The 15,874-nt window shown below is 37.4% G+C and overlaps 1 protein-coding gene across 1 annotated transcript in view; it reads right to left on the bottom strand.

The window, feature by feature from the left end:
- Positions 1-15,874, bottom strand: part of COL25A1 (collagen type XXV alpha 1 chain) — a 286,790-nt gene that overhangs the window by 51,540 nt on the left and 219,376 nt on the right. The window contains exons 8-9 of the mRNA XM_062574954.1: positions 3,147-3,173; positions 344-388 (exon numbers count right to left, since the gene is read on the bottom strand). Coding sequence (XP_062430938.1) covers positions 344-388; positions 3,147-3,173 — 72 coding nt within the window. The remainder of the gene's footprint in view (positions 1-343; positions 389-3,146; positions 3,174-15,874) is intronic.

The following is a 15,874-nucleotide window of genomic DNA, read 5'->3' as shown; positions in this document are numbered from 1 at the left end:
TGTGATTATGAGCTAACAGAAAGTAACGAAACCCCACATAAAAATGTAATTTGTGAAAATATTGTCTAAAGTTGTACATGACTAATATTCATTTCTCTCTGGAATCCATTAGTGATTATCGAATCTGAAAATCAAACCTTCAGTTTAAATAATTACATTCCTTGCCCTATGATTCTATGATGATTTAAGCAAAAGAAAAAAAAAAGAAAGAAAAAAAGAAGAAAAAAGTGAGTTCAGAACACAAATAACCCTATAGGCAGTTGAAATCACAACTCTTGAGCTTTGACTGGCTTTAATCTATTACATATGTAAGTTCAGTGCTGACAAAGTCAAGTTAACTCACCACTTGCCCATCTCTCCCTGGAACACCAGGCACTCCAACAGAACCCTGGTGGGAAACAGACATCTGTATTTAGCAAATTAAACAGATCATGAAATATTTAATCTCTTAATATAGCACTTAAAAATTATGTTGAATGCCTACATATCCTAAAGGGCAATAAATTTTTCTAAAAATATTTTTTATTCAATCTAAGATCTCCCACATTTTATACAAATTAGACATGTTCTAATATCATGCATTTAATGACTGTCCCACTCTTTGTCCTATTTCAGAGGGAAACTTCAAGTTGGTGTCACGTCCTAATGTTGGAGATGCGTTATGAGAAATTTAAGAATTAAAATGCCCATCCATTTAATGCTCTTGATAAATTTTGAAGACTGATCCTACACAATCTTACATAGCACCTGACCAATAACATCAATGCTTCAGAATGATGCTTCAAGCACACTAACTAGTAGCACCAATCTATCTTAAAGCTCTCCAGGGAAAATCTGCAACAATTCAGTCTTGACAGTGCAAATTAAAGATAACCTTTTAAATTGCATCAGTATTAGTGCAATCAAAATTGAAAACCAACAGAAACGAGACACAAGGAGCAGACATAAAGAAGGAAAGCAAAGTATTAGAACTGAATTGTAACATTGGAGGGGTCTTTTTACAAAGTTCTTGTACAACTTTAAGTTTCTGTACAATGGACAGGATATTTTGTAGTAAATTGTGCAACTGTCAATATGGATATTCAGTGAAAACCTGACACATGAAGAAAGCAGGAAGACTGTAGGGGCTTACACAGCATTCTCTCTCTCTCTCTTTTTTTTTTAATATAATAATGGTCTTGTGTACAAGGAAGTTGAAAGAATTATTTTTATTTTTCATTTCTAAACACATAAACAGGTCACAAAAGTGTGATAGCTGTTTGAAAGGCTGACACACTAAAAAGAGGTTAGGGGACTGGGAAAGGCACAGGCTTTGCCAATAGTGAAATGTGCAGATGCCCATCGCCGTTCATACAAATGAGCACCCTGTGAAACTCTGCAAGCTCTGCTTTCTTTGAGACCCGAGAATCAGTACATGGCATTCTCCCTTCTATTCATATCAGTTTGAAGTTTCACTACAAATGGATTAGGAAAGGACACCAAAACCAGAATGGAATGCATCCAAAATGGATGTATGTGTTCATCAATGAATAGAGTTAAGAGAATAATGGAGGGAATAATCCTTTTAAAAAAAGATCCCTCCTCCCCTAAACGCCCAAATTTGAACTCCTTAGAGGCTCCATCCCACAAGAGAGCTGCAAATCAGTAGGAAACTGGTTGAATTCCATGCAGTAACACTGGAACCCCTGCAAGAAACAGTATGTTGGCATCTCAGTCTGTCCCCATGTCCCGTAACACTCCCCTTATTCCCAAAGCTTCCATTTTGACCTTGCTGTTGCCTCTATTTGCCAGATGCATGGCCATGACTGCTAGCCAGTGCAAAGGTGCTTTAGTGAATATTTTCACATATCTGTATCTTTTTCCCAGAAAAGCTCAGGAGGGTGTTAAGCCATCAGAATGAATAAGCCATCATTTTTATAAAGTTCCTGCTGTCAACAACAGTCTTGAACAGCTATTGATTTTTCTTATGAAATATTTATGTTAGAAAGCATAAATAATGCTGATTCTACCATGTCTTTAAGAAAGTAAAATTTAATCAGATTTTCAAAAATACATCAGCACATGGATTTTGTTGATGCTATACATGTAAAATACCCCACTGGGATCTCAGGGAATAATTTTATAATGGCAGCATTTAATGTCACATTCTTGCATTGCTAATCATGAAGGGCAGTTTTCTCCTTCAGCCTGCAAACTGTGTCCTGCTCATAGTTGACAAAAATCCCACTGATTTATACGCTTGGAGATTACGTTTTTACCTATCAGCAAGTTTTTTTCTTTTGCTTGAAAAGTTTTATTTTAGGAGATGCAAGCAAACCACCACTTTAAACATATTAACTCAGAGAAAAACAGCGGGAATGTCTTTCCCATATATGTTAAAACTACTTATTATTTTCCTTTCTTTTGTTTCTTTATACAAATTAAGCCCATTTTATTAGATATTTTCCATAACACTTTTTATCTTTTGAAATACCTTTGAAAATGATCTGCCTTGGTGGTATGTGGTGAGATGCTGGAAAAGTGTCACTTACTAGCTGTTATTGCCAATATATTTAGGATTGTTTTAATGGCATAATTCTATAAATCCTAAATTCACTCCATCAAATTGAGGCAGTCAGTTTTAATAAATGTAAATAATGCTGAAAGCAGTTACAGGAAGTCAGTTCTCAGGTTACCAGAGAAACAGGAAGACACCGGCAGACCACCTGAACACAGCCAACTGAATATCATTTATCAGCAACGCCTACGTCCTTTGTTTCTGTCTTTTTTTTTGGTCATATGGCACTGATCTACTCGAGTAAGGACAGGCATTTAATCAGAAATTCTATCTCCCCACCTTTCACAGTGTTTTAACTTTGGTTTCATGGTTGTACCAGTGCATGAATAAGAAAATTATAGTGACCTTTTCACCTGAAAGTTAAGAAACAGATTGAAAACAGTCTTCTCTGCATTGCTAGAACTTCCTATAATAGGGGAATTAGAAATCTTATGTCTCACATTATATGGTTGCACTTTGCAAAAACAAAATTTAGAGCCTAAACTAACTGATTCAATGTGGTGTACAGTAGCTAATGCCATTCACCTTTTCTGCTTGTAATTTAGCACCAGGAAGAACAATCATTTTCACAGTATTGTTTATACTATACCTTTTGTCCTGCAGGCCCCTGAGGTCCCTGCAAAGGGAAAACAATTCAATTAACATAATAACTGTAGCCAATTTAAAGTTAAATGACCAATTAAAAATGTCCTGTTGTGTAAGCACTCTGATACTGGACAGAAACCAGCTGATGTTTTATGCATGAAGAAAAAGTAAAACTTTCTGCTGCACAATGGACCTTTTCTCTTTTCTACTGGAACAGATTTAACTACTAACTAGAAGACTCAAACTTCCCCCCTCCTTCTAATCTCTTCTCTTCCATCTCATCTCTTTCTTCCAATTCTGACAAATCTGCAAGCATTAAGATGACCAAGGTTTTTCTATTTCTGATATCAGCTAAAAGCCAGTTGTGCATCTGTAGTAACATACCCGCTTGGCAGTACAAAAGCAAGGTCTATACAACCAAGTATTTTTAAGCCTGAAAGGAGCACATGCCTCAAAATCTCCTCACCTAGTTCATTAAAGGTATCAGGATACATCACTATGTTTTACCCAACATACAATCTGTGCCATCATTTGCAAGTAACAGTAAATACTTCAGAAATTGTTAAGAATGCTCTTGAGAAGTAAAAAAGCATCACCTTTTCTCCATGAAGTTAAGACTGCAAGAAGAGATATCTCAGTTCAGGAAGGCTGCTTAATGTCATAGAGGAGTCAAAGTCCCATTGATTTTAACAAAATCCATTTCTCATCTGGAGTCTCCAAAGCACCCAAGTGGTTTGTGGCCACAGTGCAGAAGAGAGGCAGTAAGAAAATAGCCCAGCTGACCATGTTTCTGACATTACATGTCTGTTTTGGTAAAAGTCAGACCATCTTCACCTCAGTGCTTATGAATTCTTTTCAAGCACTCAGCTCTGGGTATCATCAGTTCAGTGAGTAGAAAGATCATCTGCTCTTTTAGGTTGGAGAAAAAGCCTTCCAGCGACGAATTTCAAGAACTGCTCCTTAAATCAGGTCTCATTTTCAGTAAGCATCTGAATTCTAACCATAAGATTGGCTACTGGCTGAGGCAGCCAGCAATACTGAATATGGTAATGAAGGACAGCCTATTTCTTGAGCATTGCTTGTGTCCCTGAGAAAACCGAACAAAGTAAGAGGCTGTTGGTAGGTGTGGGTGGTCTGCTGGTTAAGGAAACATGGATCTAACAACATACTGTAAAAACAATAGTTCTCCCTTTCCTCCAGAGACTAAATGGAAGATAGCAAGTAAGTTTCTTCCAGTGCCAGAGATCACACCACCTGATGAGCCAGGAATCCTCCCCTTCTTCTCTGAGAAAGATGCAAATTTTTTATCACCAAAATTTATTTATCACCAAAACAGGCTATAAGTGCACAAGTCCTGGGCGTGATTTATATGTTGACTTCTGGGACATTATTCAGTTGCATTTTGGGGTGTTTCAGGTCTTTTAGGTCAGAGTCTCTCCATCAATGCTCAGTCCTGAATACAGAACAACTTAAGACTACCTTCATATTTCATATCTGTTCCTTTCACATTCAAGGAATAGATAATGCCTCTTCAGAATCTGACTGTTTAAGTTGCTAATCAAAACCTTTTAAAGACATTCTGCTATATCAAAGCACCATTTGGGAGACCTCAAAGCACTATCTGAAGAGAAAATTATCGTTCACATAGTAATTATATCCCCACAAATAAACTATGAAATACGCCTTTCTCTTGATCAGTCTTGTTGCTCGTGCTTGTAGCTGTCAGCTTCTGGGATGGATATAATTTAAGACATTACAGATGTCTCCAGGATAGATCTTTCCCTAGAATTTCCCTCTCACTGCTGCCATTATTCCAGCTTTTCCAGAGTTCTTTTTTTCCTTCAAGTTATTTAATAAGAAAGTATTTACACAATAGTACAACCTTACACTTACTATGTCCTCAAAAGGGGTCAGTCCGAAAAAGGAAGCAGTACGTGTTTACTAGCAAATATTTTATACAATCAGTTTTCCATTTCTGGTACCTAAGCTCCGCTCAGGCTGGAAATGTCTCAGGCCCACTGAGCCCATTATGTCACATGATGACAAAAAACAGTCTTCAGCAAGGTGGTTACCCTCAGCACTACGCTCAGAAAAGCTAACTCAAATTAAAAGCTTACATAAACTGACACATTTAATAATTTACACATGATAACAAGTGCTTCTTTATCCTATGAACTCTCAGATCGTAAAACTTGGCTAAACAAGGACAATTTTCCTTTAAAGGGCTGCCCCTTAGAACTGGGGAAGTAGGTCAAAGCTATGAGGCAGCTCATCCCCTGACAGATCCTATTCCCCCCAGCACTCTCCTCTCAAGCCTGTCAGTAGCCTCCTAAACAGAAAACCTGAAAGTCAGTTGCTAAAAAAAAAAAAATTACTTTCAAATAGTAAAGTTGTAGAACACTCTGAAATTGCTGTAAAGTGCTTATTTTCTAAGAGTTATCTGCATTTTCTGAACAATGCACAGAATAATACTAGATAGATAGAAATAAGCAAGTAAATATAATTTGGGGGGTGAGGGGGAGTGCATTTCCAGTGGCTTCTAGTAAAATTTCTACAGGAAATAGGAAGTTCAGTATGACTATGTGAGTTTTCTTCCTAATTATTACACTGAATCGGGGAGAGGTCTGTGTTGTCCACTTGACGAACAAACAGTAAGGCCAGCAAGTAAAATCTCTGTGTAGGTCTTGAGATAGGGGTAAAAAGCGAGAAATATGTAAAGGTGAACTTCTTTGTTGGTCAATTTTGTTTTTTTTTCTCAACTACTGGTAGCCCCAGTATAACCTCCCAAAGGGATGCTTCGCAAATGCACATTCAACTAAATGTAACATTTGAATAGCTTTGCACTGGAATTGAGCCAAAGCTTTCAGACAGCTTCTATATTTCTTCCCACCTCATTTTCCTCAAACCATGAAGCCTCTACCCCACACTATTTTGAAGGGACCTCCAAAAATGCAGCAGAATCTTGCCTTTTGGAGGCTCAGTCTATACTACAGGTAAGATATTGTCACTCAACTATTGCCTCTGTCATCACTTGGGATATGAAGGAGATAAAATAAAAGCCTACAAGATAAGACAGAGAGAAGCATAAAACTCAAAATCTCCTTCACTGAATGAAGTTACTGCTTAACATCTTCAAAAATCAGGTTACTTTCTTTAAATTGTAAATATTCACAGAAAAACGTCAATTGAGAGGGCTGAAAATTTTGATTGTGAGAATTGTCCAGAATAATTAAAAAATATAAAAACAAAAGATATTTCTCACTATTTCAGATATCATGAACACTTCTGAAAGGACCTTTTCCATCATGTGCAACTGAGCGAACTTGTAAAACAGATGTGGCAAGGTATTGCAGGGAATTAGGTTCTCATTCAGTTCACTCCTCAATAGGAGACCGGAGGAGGAAGATGTGTTACTCACAAGATATTCAGCTGCTAACTATGTGTCCCTGGAGATGAAGAATTGACAGTTACTTAAGCACCTGGAAAACTGGGTATCCTAGAAAGCAAATGTTTATAAAAGTGTCTTCTACATATCTGCATTTTTAAAAGGTAGGAGATTTCTGCTACAAATGCCATTCTTCAGTGACTGTTTTCTAAAAGCAAGAGACCTCTAAAGCTTGTATTATATCAAATCTGAGCATGACAGAAATGATCAAATGAAGTTACAGCTGGATACATTTGAGTGCCTTGGTTAATAACTACGTGAAAAAAAAAAGAAGAAGAAAGAAAAGGCTGATTCAAATATAGTCAAAACATACGTACTGAATTCAGGATTCTTCCTAGACTCCCATCTAATGTCACAATTGTATTTTCCCTTTTAACCATACTCTATTATCTGTATTCTAGATAGATGCAAAATAGGAAATAATTCTGCTCTATAAAGGTTAAAGTTGCTGTTCAAAAGAATAGTAATTTCAGGGTGTGATATTTTAGCAATAGCCATTCAAGGTGTTTTTGTAACCAAATTCAAGTGCCTCAATTGCTTAACATTATTTAAAGAAATGTAGGCAATTGAAGTTTGAAGCATCTTCTCTTTGCAAGATTGGGATAGCAGTAATGATTTGTTTCACAAGGTATCAGATTTCATGCTGAATGTAAACACCAAATGGAGGTATATTAAGAAAACACAATAGAAAAGTGACTGTTCTGTACACTGAAAAAGTTTTAAAGTAAAATATTTAAAGTAAAATATTTCACAACAGTGCAATACACTACCATACAAAAATTCTCTTATACTAAAGTTTAGCCAAAAAAATCTGTTTTTTTAAACTTGCATATTGTCTAAATAAAGTGAAAGTTCTTTGTAACCAGAAGGACTTTAGGAGGCACTGTCTCCATATGTCTATGGGACAAAAGTTCCAAACTGTGCTTGAGAATGCATATTTCCCCTTTGGTGCCTACAAGAATCATGAAGCATCTCCGTATTTCTGCAAAACTTCTAATTACCAGTCTAAAGGCATAAAAAACTTAGGAAAGAAACCTAAACTAGCAGATGCACATGAAGAGGAAAGTGCAGGTTTCACACAAAGTATTCTCTTTCACTTCTTTAGAGCCAGTATTCTGCCCATTTATCCCATTTTCTGTGTGCAATGGGCACACAAAGTAAATGTGTTGCTGCATGTTTGAGAAGTGCTTCGTAAAGATTGTAATTTCTAGACTACTAGTATTGAAACATGCAATGCTTTAATATTGATGAATCACCTAGATAAAAGAAAGACCAGCTAAGAAAAAAAGATTCATTATAATGGGAAACCTCATATAACTTCTGATTAAGCCATTGCCCACATTGATGAAAAGAGCAGCAATAACTATTAATTAGTGCTTAGACAGAGCCTGTCATCATCATTTTCCTAATCATTGCTCTGACATCTCAGACAACAGTTACCGAAGTACAGAGGTTACAAAATCCCAAAGACTATTTTTTTCTAAGACTAGCACTTACAAGTTCAGGCCTATTGTATTTGTACTGGGAAAAATAATAATTACTGTGAGAGCTATTGACTGCGATTTTACATTTCAGCGCTAGTTCTTTGCAAATTTTTGCAGCTAAACAGATTTAAAACATCCATCTCCTTCCAAAACTTAGTATGAACATGCTACCAGAGTGAAATAGAAAGCTGCAGCAGAGCTCTGCCTATTGAAAACAAAATCTCTATTAACAATTTCCCGTAGGAGCTATGAGGACTCACACATCTAGCCTTGGCCATTGACCTGAAAGGGTGATTTCAAGCCAGCAGCAATTCCCAGTCCGTTCTGCCTGCTCTTGGTTAGTTCATTTTGTTCATTTTTTACGTCAGGTGAAAAATGAGTATTAACTCATTTTAAAGATGTGACGCTTTGCACATTTAACTGCAATGCTACTCTCTTCTGCTGTCTCTCACAGATACAGCAATATCCTTGGGAAGAAGGTCCTCCTTATTTTGAATAACTAGGAAAAACAATAACATCAGGTCTAGTTTTCTTGAACAGATGCCCAATAGGACAGAATAAACACAATACTGCTACTCTGGCAAACAATACATCTTAAGTAGAGGGTTTTTGTGTTTGAGTTAATCATTATAGTATAGATTTCTTTTGCACAGAGACACTTCTATCTCAATGCTGTGGTTGTTCTGCTCATTCAAAACAGCTGTAATATTACTTACATGACTTTCAAGCCAATTTCTGGGGAAAAAATTAGTACGTATTTTTTTTTCCTGTGACAATAAGTGGTTGACTCATACACTGAATATGTTTAAATTTATTTTTTTTCCAAGGAGCTAAAATCACTGCAAATTTTCAATATTCCAAATTTTTATCACTATGCGCTAGTTTAGAACAGTTCTTAGCATAAAAACCTTCCAGTATGGAAATCAGAAACAAGAACATCCCAAGCACAGTGTGTCTGTATTGCAGCTTAACAGTCTGAAAACTTCAACTTATCATTATCAGCCTTTGAGTTTTCCTGTCACTGACCAAAATTTAAATACTCACTAAGAGTTTGCAACTAAGAGTCTTAGCTCTTGAGTTCGGAACAATCACAAACTCATTTATGATCTATGCTAAAATGGACCATAAACAACCAGAAGACTTCTTATACGGCATTTAGAAGTCCTTACTGTCAGAAAGACCAGGTAAACAACACGGGCAGATAGATGAATTACGAGAGGTGCCCCATAGCTTTAACTGAAAAGGGTGAAAAGCCAAGGGAACTACAGGCCTTCCTTCTTGCACAGCAGACATTTTGTTAGTTCCACATAACATCTCAAAATTTACTGCCTCTTTGATGTCACTCCACCACTCAACCTCCCTCTGAATTCTCTTACTTTTTTCTGCAAGGAGGAACGAGAGTATCTTCAAGAACTTAAGGCAGGGGAAAAATTCAGATTTCTTTTACCTTTTGTAGAGAGTGGTTGTTCAGGACTTTAGTGTGTCCTAGATATGAATTGCAACTAAAGAGTCTTTCTTATATTCCCTTCCAACTTTAAGGATACTTACTCTCATTCCTCCCTGACTTAAACCTGAGCTTCCATCATACCAAAAATGAATTGAACACACTCACCCTATATTTAGCTCTAAAGGAAGTAAGTCCATCCTGACACATGAACAACAAATAGAGCTGAAAAACCTTGGAAACTGCTCTCCACAGCATCACAACCATAAGAATAGGGGAGCAATAAAAGCAGACTAGCACTTTGACAATCTGGAAAGATTTTCAGTGGGGAATGAAGAGACCTCTGTAAGCAATATCTGGCTTTCCCAACTCTCTCCCTCCTCAACCCTACCCCAATCCCCACATATTTAAGTTGTAAATGGGGGGAAAAAAACAAATCATTCCCTGTCTTCAAAGCACATCCTCTTGTGCACTCCAGAGAGGCTGAGCTCTCTCATGCTAAAGCAGGAGAACTCATGCAAGAGGCCTCAGACATTGTTATTCTCTTTATCTGGTCCAAGCAAACCTCCCCTGCCTGAGATGGAGAGAGGCACTGCATTATTACTGTCCTCACTCATAACATCACCTGAAACATGGTTTTCTTTATTGACACATAACTTAATTGAAAACGGGGGAGGATGTGGTAGCAGATTCTCAGTTGCAGGAAACTGCCATGTCTTCACTAGAGTGACTGAATTTCCTGTTTCACTGACATGAGAATGTGAACACTTCCCAGAACTCCAAATACATTAAAATGTTTTAAACTTTTTGTGAATCAAGGCACTTATTGTGTGAGTAGGTCACAAGTTACTCAACATAGTGTAATAGGCTTGTGGTGAATTCTGAGACACAAGCTGGAAAACACGCTGTTATCTCATTATCTACCATCTTTCACTCTTCAAGAGCTTTTTCCCTCTACTTGAAAGAAGAGAAAATAGAAAACAAAGTAATTTTAAGCTGTGCAGTTGCTAGTCCATAGATTAAAGCTTAATTTATCAGCTTTAATAATATTTTATACAATTACCTAGAAATACCAAGACATCTTATCAAACACAGTTGCCAAAACTTTCTTGAAAGAGAACAGTTTCTAATCCCATTATTGCAACCTGGAGCTCAGGCCTGCAAGCTCCTCATTTGAACAGCATCACTGATTTAAATGAAATGGACAGTATGATTCTCCAGGATATAAACTGCCTTAGACTTTCACCAACTTCAGCAAGCACATCTAAATTGTAGGGATTGTTTCATGGCACCTGGTGCTCCCCTTGGCTGTATTCTGCTTGCATCCTGGAAGAAGAACCAGAGCACATGCCACAGTGCTTGGCTTCTTACTGGAAAGGGTCTTGTACATGTGAGCAAGTAGGAAAGTGCTGCAACAGGAAGAGTGTGCATTTCTGAGTAGTATCTCAATTTTCAATATGGAAATGCAGAAATATTTGTAGTGCAGAAATGCACAATGGAAGATGTCAAAAGAAGCTAGACAGCACATGAATAACTGTAGCACCTTCCACAGTGATGATAGTTTGAAAATCTGTACTGGCATAACAGGTATGTCAAGAGCAGCAAGAAGAATAAAAAGAAATTAATTGCTTCTCTGATATTCTGATGCTCTTGATCTATACATAACTTAACACTTTTGAAATCAGAATAGCTTTTAGACATGGTATTCAGGAGTAGGAATTCAAGTAGTTTAGAAACGTCTTCTAATTCAGCTTAGTGATTTGCTTTTCAAAACACCATTTCTCCCTACTTAAACACACTGTCATGGGTGATGTACAGGAACAGATCAATAACAGTTTTTTGCACTTATACACAGCTGGTTACTTTAGAATGACAGGAATCTTCTGAGTGTGGAGACTAAAAAGTGATGGACAGTGTTTTGCTTCTAAAAAAACTCAGCAATTTTGTGACCCTGAAGATCTAGTCTTGAAGAAAAGGAAGTCACTGTTGTAGAATCTGAGTGAATTTGATCCAGAGGTCAAACAGGAGAAAACAAGTAAAACAAAGCAAATAAACAAAGAAACCCACCCGACACAGCTGTTATGCACATTATTAACAACAGGCAATCAAAAATGAAGAGGAGGACAAAACTGTAAAGAACTCAGTACACTTGCTAAAACTCTCAGTGGTATCCTTGGGAGGCTCTGGGTTTTGTTCTGTTAAATCATTATCTTGAAATGAAAAACTACAGGATTTTAACTGCTTGATCACAGCAGGGTATTTCAGCATCTAAGAATCTTAGAATCTTCATCTTCTGTGAAAAATATGTGCACACTGCAATCAAAAATGTTTTGAAATTTGCAGTGGTAATATACCATTATACCTGTGTAAAACTTCATGAATTCAAACATATAGCAACCATATCTGATCTGATTGCTGAGCCCTTAATCTTCCTAATCAGAAGCATTCAGGAATCAAAACCACAAGCCATGGGCTACAATTCTGTCATCTTTCATAAAAAATAAGAATTACCATGAGTATTTAGGGAGATCTTAAGGGGAAAAAAATTACTGCACGCTTCACTGGCCCAGAATATGTGACAGTCAGAAACTTCTGATGCCTTACCCTGTGGCTGGAGTTAGTTTAAAAGCAGTGGAGCTTCAATTTGTTTCCAAATGAATAGAATTAATCAGTTCTTGATGCATCCACTCCCATATCTGAATATTAGTAAAAAACACATTCATTTGGCTGTTATAGTCTCCCACACATGGGTGGAGAAAAAAGAAGATATCAAGAAGAATATTCTCAGAGTTTCAGTATGCAGTGCTGCATATTCACTGTTCTGGCAGGAAAGGGGCCAGAATTGTTGCCAGAGAAATAACTGGGATTCTCCCCTTTAAATAAGTAGATGTTTAATGCTCAGTGCTCCCAAGGTGGAAATAACTCAACTTTGTAGGCAGTGGGGTACCTCCAGGAGGGGGCTTTATCCATGGGGGACAACTAAGTTAGCTCTTTTACTGTGCACCTATCTATTTTTATTTCCCTCTATATCGCCAAGCTGAAGGAATAATCTAGCCTTATATGTCAGGCAACTGTATGTAAGAGGAGGAAATTTGTCTTCCTCATGTTTTCTTCAGAGATAAGGTTTCAAAATAGTCTGCGGCAAGATTAGGGAATAAATAGTCATAAAGTTTTTTGTAGTTCCACATTTTTAAAAAATGTATGTATTCTGTTACCACTTCTTAGCAAACTGGAAAAGAAAAGGAAAAGAGTACTTACTGTCAATCCTTGTTCACCTGGTTTTCCTGGCTCCCCCTTTAATAAATAAATAAATAAATAAATCTCAGTAGTATTTCCTGCATTCAGTTCTCTACCTAATAATATCAAAGTGTCTTAAAATTCATTTCTTAAACAAATATGGCAGTTGACTGCACGTCAAATATTCATATACCTTTTTTTTTCCTTTTTAAAGTAATAGGCCAAATCACAGACATTTTAAAGGGCAAAGTACTGTTTCATAATCTTTTAATGGGGTAGTTCTCCAAGCAACAATTAAGTACTGATGTCCTGGCTCCCAGTACCCTGGTTCCAATTATAATATTCCATTCCAGTCAGTGGTGCTAAAGGACACAGAGAAAGGTTATATTCACATATGTCCAGAATTGCAGTGTTTACGTATTCCAAAATGACTTACTACCCCGTGTCATCACCTCAGTCAGCAAGCATAACTTATTGTTGCAAATTATCACGTTGCATAAATCCATGAATATTGTGATTTTGAATCCATGCAATAATTACTATTTTCAGCAGTTAAATATCTGGACTGGCTTTCAAAATGGTAACCCACAATTTTTCCCATGCATTTTCTTTCCATAGGCACGGCTCTACATTAAGTCAGAAACTATCTTGTCCTCCTTTTTCCCACATATACACATATAACTGTCTACAGAACCAGTAAAATGAATCAGTTGTATAATATGGGCTAAAAATATCCAGGCAAAAACAGAGTTCTGATCACTTCAATAATATGGTTTACAGATCACTGCCTTGTAAACTCAATAGTTCATAGGGCAGCCCTTATGCTCCCGTATCAACACAGCTGCAGGATCTTTAGCAGCTTTGTCACAAAAGAAAATCTACTGTCAAAAAAACTGATGAGCGCTGTGCTAATGCTATTCTTTTTAACAACTGAAAAGAATCAGAATCGCTTCTCTGGGTAAGTGTGCAATGCATTCAGAAGCAGAAATGTACCACCTGCAAACATACTGAGATATCCAGGAGAAAGAAACCACATAAGCACAGGCTTCAGAAAGTTAATTACCCAAGCTTGCTGGACTTATCAGCTTCCTCTGAAGCCTTGTTAGCTTGTGTATACAGCAATCTCATAGCCTGAAATCAGCATCAGGATAGCTTCATAAATGCTGGGACACCATCTCTGCAGTGAAAGGATTTCAAGAGCTCACATCCTATTCTATTGTTCTATTACAAGGAAAGAATTTTTCTTCTTCTTGTTTTGGAGGTACTAAAGTTTCAAAGTCCTTGTGCTGGTGCCTGGTGATAGGAAGGATATGGCAGGAGAGGCACCAGTGCTGCGTATTACTCTATGTGAATGCAGAATGTACAAGTCCCAACATTTTCTTCTGCTGACATCCAAAGAAAGACTTAGCAGAAACCAGTACAACTGTTCCTTACACCAATACACTTCCTCAGTGCTCTTGCTGCTGGCAATAGGCTCAATAGCATTTCCTTAATATTTCCACCTCTTCAGCTCTCAAGATTTCCTGCCCCAGAAACTGACTCATCCTCATTACTAGATGCTTTAAGTATCACGTTTAGCATGTGAGGTAGTAACGGTGCAGATGGAGATACTATGAGCACACAGACTGCTTGCTTAGCCCTGCTACATTGAAGACAAGCAGTAATGAAGACTGCAGGCTAGAACTGCTCCCTCTGCCTTGCTAGTTTGGTTCCTGACCTCAGGATAAACAGCAAGTGTATCGGCATGGGTAAGGAGGGGGCCATAATATTTTACAGCTCTGATGGTTGTCAAATCTTTGCTCAACAAGAACAGGCTGGAAGAGAAGGGCTGGTAATAGTGAGGACTTTCTCCTCCAGCTGTGGGATGCTGGAACATCCATGCTTGTAACACTTCACAGCTACTGTTTGTTGAACATTTAGGACAACAGGGACTGTTCTTCAGCTGAAAGGTCTACACGTCTTTTGAAAATACAAAGCTGTCACTACCTTTGGGCCATGTATTGCCTTTACAGCTGTCCTGCCTGACTAAATATCAATCACACAACCATTGAGGAACAAGGCTGTTGAGGATCAGCAATGTTAACCTGAGGATACAGGACACTGAGAAGGACTAGGATGGTAACAATAATTAGCAATTTTGCTGATTTTTATCTGAGTGCTGGTTTGTATCTGATTCTAGCAGTACTGTAAACTGATTTTTCATAATACTGTATGGCTTAAGATAGCCACAATTAAAAAAAAAAACTATAAAAAGAAACTCTCTCTTGCCATCTAAAGTCAGAATCACTACAGAACTATTATAAAATGGAATGACCTCATTGCTTAAAATGCATTACTTTCCTGTTATGAGAAACACTAATGTTCTCTTTGCTGAGAGGCAAAATACCCCAAGCAACCCACAGTCACGTTGTAATCAGCAGTACTTTCTATGACAACCAATTCTCATAGCCTCGTGTATGTGAACTATAAAAATATTGTCACTGGATCAGAAATTGGTTGCAGTTTCAGCCTCACCATCATATATCTAACCACATGCAACACTGCTGAATGCAGTCGAATTGCACCATATTATACAAACACAAGGGACAATCAGGTGAGGTCCAAAACATGAATGTGCTGCTGGACTAACTGAAAATGAGTAGACAGACAAAGTAAAGCACAGCATCACAAATGACAGCAATAGATTTTTGCTGCCATTTCATAACCTTATTCTAGAACTTTTTAGTGCAATTTTGTTCAGAAGCCTAAGTACTACAGCCCCTAATTGCAAAGCCTTGCTGGATTTTCCCAGGAAGTTTTAGCAGAGCCTTACTATTACATTACTATTATATTACATTATACTTGTACAGTTAACACATTTTCGATTAGGCAACCTGAATATGGTCAGAATAGGAGCTTAGTATTTTCTTTCTTAGTTTTACCTAAAAAGGCCCTGCAGGGAAGTTTTATGCCTTCCTGTCCTGGCCTCACCTAACAAACTATGATTTTTCTTCAAAAAATTGTTTCTATTTCTAGTGCTATTCTTCACCTTGCCAGTTGCCTATGTGTACTCTTGATCTTTTCTTATAAAGTGTGTGTGCAGGCACACGAACATGTGACACTTCACCTGCCTTATCACCTGT

This window comes from Rhea pennata, chromosome 4 (genome assembly GCF_028389875.1).
Source record: "Rhea pennata isolate bPtePen1 chromosome 4, bPtePen1.pri, whole genome shotgun sequence".
Lineage (NCBI taxonomy): Eukaryota > Metazoa > Chordata > Aves > Rheiformes > Rheidae > Rhea > Rhea pennata.
This window is presented reverse-complemented; position numbering and strand designations above follow the sequence as displayed.